Source organism: Glycine max, chromosome 17 (genome assembly GCF_000004515.6).
Source record: "Glycine max cultivar Williams 82 chromosome 17, Glycine_max_v4.0, whole genome shotgun sequence".
Taxonomy (NCBI): Eukaryota; Viridiplantae; Streptophyta; class Magnoliopsida; order Fabales; family Fabaceae; genus Glycine; species Glycine max.
The window spans coordinates 31,548,911-31,555,769 of NC_038253.2; the positions used below are offsets into that span (position 1 = coordinate 31,548,911).

Genomic DNA, 6,859 nt, shown 5'->3' on the forward strand with positions numbered 1-6,859 from the left:
GTTTTATCATACCCCCCTGCAACTCCTCTCCTCCCCCCCCCCCCCCCCCCACCAAAAACAAAATGTGACTATGTATAGCAAATGGATCTGCAGGAAGCTAAACCACTTTTTCAACTTATTTTGGTTGCAAATGTTTAATGCGTTTATCAACAATATACATATTATATATTCATTTATATATTAGCATGTTTGCATACTGTGTTTCCTAGGTTCCTAGTATAGTGAATGTCAATGTAACTTCATTATCTTGTGTAGTTGAACCACCATGTCTTAAGATTTATTTCTGAACATGGCAGGACTGATTATGGTCAATAGGATGCCACCCTTTTTACATTACATCACAAGGTTGACACCTTTCAAAGTTTCAATCTAATTCAATTGTTCAGAGTTATGTCATCTCTACCCTTGAAGAATGAATACAACTGATTAATTATGTCATTCTTCTTATGTTAATGGAACATAGTAGTGTCATTGTTGTGTAGCATTGCAGCCACTTAATGATAGAGAAATTACCATGTTTTAAAGGAATTAATTAGATCATTATTGGAATGTGCCTTATCCTCTCTTTCATGGCATTTATTAGGTTTCCTCTCTAAAGAGTTATTCCTTTATCAACATCTGTATCCAAAAATTAAGACAAAAATGAGATATTAAACATATATATATATATATATATATAGTGTGTGTGTGTGTGTGAGTGTGTGTGTGTGTATGAGATAGAGAGATAGAGATAGAGATAGACAAAGTGGGTTCTATTTGCTAGGCAAAGATTAAATGGGAGCCACTTGCCAAATACTAACTCTTATGAAAACTAAATGCATTTAACGTGTGATTCATGAACTGTACATTGTTCTAACACTCTCCTTCAAGCTAAAACTTGCTAAGCGTTGAGCTTGGTACAAATAAAACCTTATCTAACTAATATGGGATCCACTAAACTCAGTTAAAAAGACAACATGGGGCTTGATTAGGCCAGAAAAGACCACTAAACATTGTAAGAGTAGCTAGAGATATGAAGTAGATGAAAATTTGATGCAACTATAGATTTGACAAACAATTTATTAGAAAGTAGCTAGAGGTGACAACTGGAAAAGATCACCAAAAAGATACCGGAAAAATTGCTGAAAATAAGTTAGAAAGTTGGTTGAAATGGTTGTTGGTGAGGTTGGAAAGATTGGTAGAAAGTTGGTTGAAACTGTCACTGGCAATGAGAAGGTTGCTAGAGAAGATCAATGGCAGAGGAGGCAGGCAGGAAAAAGGTGGAAGAAAGGATTTTTGCACAAAACCATGTCGCAACCTATCCTTCGATGGGAGGGCGAGTGAGACTCAAGGATGCGTCTTCCAATAAAGGAAAATGCCTAGGAGTCGCCACCAACATTTATTTGAGAAAAACATTAGAAAACCAAAAAGGGTCTGTGAATTTTAAGAATAAAGGTTCGGGAGTTGTTTACATGCGGGGAAGGTATTAGCACCCCACGCATCCGTCACAAGGAATGATAGCCTTTAATCAAATGTGCAAAATCATGCCTTTAATATTTATTTTATTTTCCCTTTTTTTATGGTTTTTATCTTTTTGGGGTCGACAAGAGCGTGGCTCTTGCTCCTACGTATCCTCAAGTGCGATGAGGAACTCAGACCTACGTAGTTCTTATTAGCAAGAAAGTTACACGTAGGGGTTGATTTTAAACTTTGAAAGGTTCATTTTAACAGATAAAAGTAAAAAGACCGTTAAGGCATTGGACCTTTGAACATATTCAAGCGATTTTCTTGTGGATAAAAGCTTGATTATATGTTGATTTTAACTTTAGTTTCACTTATTTACTTTCAAACTCATTAAAAGAGGACTTGCAAAGTAAATGACCGGTTGATACTTTATTTTACAATGATTAAACTAGGTTACGGCACAATTAATCGGTGGAAACTCGCTTTACAATGATAAAAATGAGATTACGGCACAATTAATCGGTAGAAACTCACTTTACACAAAGAAATAAGATCAATGATGGTAGAAGAATGAAGATAAAGATGCGAAAAACAAGAGAAGACCCTTAAGGGTGCATAGAAAGAGTTCATAACTTCAAGAGTAAAAACTAATCGGTCAATGAACGAAGAACGGACGAAGAACAGTGAAGAACAATCACAGAATTGATCACCCACTGGTGTGTACTGTTAGAAACTTTAGCACTGGGAAGTGTACTATTTCCTTAGAACTTGATAAAGCAGGGCTAGATAACTGCATTGCTAGGGATAGATTGCAGGGTTTTTTTTAGTTTTTAGTTATGTTGTGATTATAATCCTGTTTAAATTAAGCCTAGTCCAACAAGAGGGATCTGAGGACGAAGCTTGGTTTAAATTAGTCTAAACTTATGAGGGATCGAGGTTTAGTTCCTTAGTCTTCAGCATAGAACACAAGAACATTCTTAATTAGAGAAATATCTTTATATGCATCAACTCGTTTATTAGAAAGACCCAACACTTTTAAACCACTATTGTCACTTTTAATTGCTTACATTTACTGCTTTTTAGCTTAGGATATATTGCATTTCTGTTTCTATTTATGAGTATCAATGTCTGTTTACACAATGCCTGATTCCTGAACAAAACATTGTCTAATCCACAAGTTCCCTGTGTTCGATACTCGGATCACTCCGTTTTAATTTAAAATACTTGACGATCCAGTGCGCTTGCCGATAACACACGCGACCCCACTTCCGTGTTTCGAAAAAAAAAAAGAAAGAAGTGAACTGTGAGTGGGGGCGAACAGCTGGCAAGAATCCAAATATTTGCAAACGATCGTCCCCGAACGAAATTAGGGTATGACAGTTGCCCCTCTTGACTTATCTTTTATTGGAAATAAAAGGGAAGTAAAGATAAAGACACTAATTTTGTTCGAGCGATCTCACCATCCAATCGGCCACTCGTGGAAGCCCAAGTAGTGAAACCTGTCAAAGGAAGAAGCACAAGAGGCATTAGGTATATCAATAAAAGACCTTAAAGTCTTGCAAAGTTAGGGAGACATTGAAGTCTCAACAGAAGACTTTAATAGTCTTTGAAACAAAAGACTCTGATGGTCTTTGAAAATGTAAAGGGCGGAAGACATTGATAGTCTCCTCAAGGTAACAGACTTTGATAGTCTTGGAAAAGTAAAGAAAGCAGATGACCATGATTGTTTTCGCATGATGACAGACTTTGATAGTCTTTAAAATGTAAAAAAGACTATGATAGTCTTGACAAAAGACATTGAAGTCTTTGAAACGTAAAGAGCAGATGACCTTGATGGTTCCTGCAAGCCAACGGACTTGATAGTCTTTAAGGCAAAGAAGACAGTGATAGTCTTGGTCAAAAGATATTGAAGTCTTCGAAAAGAGGCAGATGACTTTGATTGTCTCTGGAGGCCAACAGACTTGAATACTTGATAGTCTTGGAGGCAAAGAAGATTGTGATAGTCTTGGTCGAAAGACATTGAAGTCTTCAAAATGTAAAGGGGCAGATAACCTCGATCGTCTTTGCAAGCCAACATACTTGATAGTCTTGAGGCAAAGAAGACTGTGATAGTCTTTGTCGAAAGACATTGAAGTCTTCGAAAAATAAAGAGACAGATAACCTTGATTGTCTCTGCATAACAAAAAACTCTGATAGTCTTTGAAAAGGTAAAGGGGCATACGACCTTGATTGTCTCTGCATACCAACAAGCTATGATAGTCCTTGAAAGCTAAAGAAGATTGTAATAGTCTTGAAAAAGTAAAGGGAAAACAACATTGATAGTCTCTGCAAGACAAAAGACATTGATAGTCTTGAAAATCTTTTACTAAAATGCGAACACTCTTAGCAAAGAAACAAACCTCCAAACCGATCAGAGAAACATATATTTTTGAAGAAAAATAATGTGACTACTGGGGAAGGAAAGCATGCTGATAGAATTTCTCATAACCACAAATGAGATTTGGGACATTTGCATTTCATTTCTAAAAAAGCATTAGAAGAAAACACTAGGTCCAATTGAATAGAGGAAAGCCACTCAACGTGTATAAAATCTCACACAAGCAAGTGTTTCATCCTAACTCCAAACCACATATACGTCATGATTTGACTTTGTAAGTCATTTCCCATCAAATCAAAGATAATATGCGCAATCATGGACCAACAGGACTTTTAGGAAGTTGGATTTTGGTGGGAAATTTGGCTTTGGTCGTTCTAGCCTTTCTTTTTTGTTTCCTTTTCTCTTTGGTTCGGCGCGGAATTGTGGTGTTGGATCTTGAAATGCTCACACATTTCCTTCATCATTTTATTGTTCAGATTGGTGGCATTATCAGTGATAATCTTCCTGGGCAACCCATACCAGCAAATTATCTCTTTCTTGATGAACCTAACCACCACACTCCTTATCACACTGGCGTATGAAGCTGCTTCAACCCATTTGGTGAAGTAGTCGATGGCAACCAAAATGAAGCGATGTCCGTTTGAAGCCTTCGGCTCAATAGCTCCAATCACTTCTATTCCCCTCATAGAGAATGGCCAAGGCACCGTCAAGACGTTCAAAGGAACGGGCAGAGCATTGACATTATCTATGAAGGCCTGGCACTTGTGGCACTTTCTCACATGGAGGCAACAATCATTTTCCATAGTGAGCCAGCAATACCCTGTCCTCAGAATCTTTCGAGCCATGGCATGTCTATTGGCATGTGTTCTAAAGGACCCCTCATGAACTTCCACTAGCATTTACTCAGTCTCACTGGCATCCACACATCAGAGCAAAACCATATCATGGTTCCTCTTGTATTGGATATTTCTACTCAGGAAGAAGCCGGCTACTAACCTTCACAACGTTCTCTTGTCGTTGTCAGAAGCCTCCCGTTGGTACTCCTTGTCTTCGATGTATCGCTTGATATCGAAATACTAGGGTTTACCATCTTGCTCCTCTTCAATCAAGCAATAATGTGCGGGTTTGCTACGACATCTGAATTCGATGTACGGCAAGTCCCCATGCGGGGTCAGCTGAAACATGGATGCTAAAGTGGCAAGTGCATCAGCCATTTGATTCTCCTCTCTGGGAATGTGATGAAAGGAGATATCATCGAAGTACCCAATCAATTTTCCAATGTGGGCCTGGTAGGGTATCAACTTGTGATCCCTGGTCTCCCGTTCTCCTTTCAATTGGTGGATCACTAAGGCTGAGTCTCCATACACCTGAGCAACTTGACCTTGAAGTCAATTGCCGCTTGGATCCCAAGGGCGCATGCCTCGTATTCAGCCATGTTGTTCATGTAGTCAAAACCTAATCTAGCCATAAAGGGTATACATTGGTCGTCAGGGGTAACCAAAACTGCCCCTACTCCATGGCCTAGTGCGTTGGATGCACCATCGAACAACACAATCCACTTGTCCTTGTCTTCATCCTCTACTTCCACCTCAAACAAGGCCATGATGTCCTCATTCGGGAATTTTGGATGCATAGGCTGGTAGTCGTTGATGGGCTGTTGAGCCAGGTAATCTGCCAGGGCGCTTCCCTTTATCACATTTTGAGTGACATAAACAATGTCGAATTTCGACAATAGAACCTTCCACCGAGTGATCCGTCCGGTGAGAGTGGGTTTTTCAAATATGTACTTGACTGGGTCCATCTTGGACACCAACCAAGTGGTGTAGCTCAGCATGTACTGCCTTAAATGGTGGGCTGCCCACACCAGGGTGCAACATGTCTTTTCAAGCAAAGAATAGTTTATTTCATATGCCATGAACTTCTTGCTCAGGTAGTAGATGGCCCGTTCCCTCTTTCCGAACTCGTCATGTTGCCCCAACATGCACCCCATCGACTTATCCAACACAGTCATATATAGGATGAGGGGTCTTTTGGGCACCAACGTCACAAGCACAGGAGGATTCATAAGGCATTGGTTAATCCTTCTGAACGCCACTTGGCAGTTGTCACTCCAATGGACGGACTAGTTCTTATGCAATAGCTTGAAGAGAGGCTCACAAGTAGCGGTCAGTTGCGATATGAACCTCGCTATGTAGTTCAGACGTCCTAGGAAGCCTCGGACCTACTTCTCAGTGCGTGGCTCGGGCATTTCGAGGATGGCTTTCACCTTGTATGGGTCCACTTGTATCCCTTTCTGGCTTACAATAAAGCCAAGCAACTTTCCTGACTTGACCCTGAAAGGGCATTTTGTGGGATTCAACCTTAATCAGTACTTATGTAGCCTCTCGAACAACTTTTGTAAGTTGACAAGGTGTTCCTCCTCGGTCCTCGATTTGGCAATCATATCATCCACGTAGACCTCTATTTCTTTGTGCATCATGTCATTGAACAATGATACCATAGCCCGTTGGTAGGTTGCCCCAACGTTCTTAAGCCCAAAGAACATTACTTTGTAGTAGAACGTTCCCCAAAGGGTGACCAAGGTTGTCTTCTCCATGTCCTCTGGTGCCATCTTTATTTGGTTGTAGCCTGAGAACCCGTCCATGAAAGAAAACAAAGCATAATTTGTCGTGTTATTTACGAGGACATTGATGTGCGATAAAGGAAAGTTATCCTTTGGACTGGCTCATTTTAGATCTCGATAGTCCACGCACATTCGCACTTTCCCATCCTTCTTGGGGACTAGCACAATGTTGGCAACCCACTCCGGGTATCGAGCCACATCCAAAAAGCCAGTGTCAAACTGCTTTTTCACCTATTATTTTATCTTTAAGAACAACTCGGGCTTCATCCTTCTCAGTTTTTGCTTTACCGGGGAACACTCGGGATTCAAAGGTAATCTATGTTGCACGATGTCGGGACTCAAGCCGAGCATATCTTGGTATGACCAAGCGAAGATGTCTTAGTAGTCTCACAGCAGAGCCACCAATTCATCCTGGA

The 6,859-nt window shown here is 40.1% G+C and overlaps 1 protein-coding gene across 1 annotated transcript; it reads right to left on the minus strand.

Moving 5' to 3' along the window:
* Positions 1–4,896: 4,896 nt before the first annotated feature.
* LOC102667652 (uncharacterized) lies at positions 4,897–5,621 on the minus strand. The gene is made up of 2 exons (XM_006601548.1): positions 5,188–5,621; positions 4,897–5,047 (listed from the first exon to the last, which is right to left on the minus strand). Exons 1-2 carry the CDS (start codon positions 5,619–5,621, stop codon positions 4,897–4,899), a joined length of 585 nt encoding a protein of 194 aa, XP_006601611.1.
* Between the last annotated feature and the right edge of the window lie 1,238 nt (positions 5,622–6,859).

Coding starts and splice junctions, on each gene's coding strand:
- LOC102667652 (XM_006601548.1), bottom strand. CDS start 5,621: ATGGACCCAGTCAAGTACATATTTGAAAAACCCACTCTCACCGGACGG. Junction 5,048..5,187: donor TTCAAGGTCAAGTTGCTCAG/GTGTATGGAGAC, acceptor TCACATTCCCAG/AGAGGAGAATCAAATGGCTG.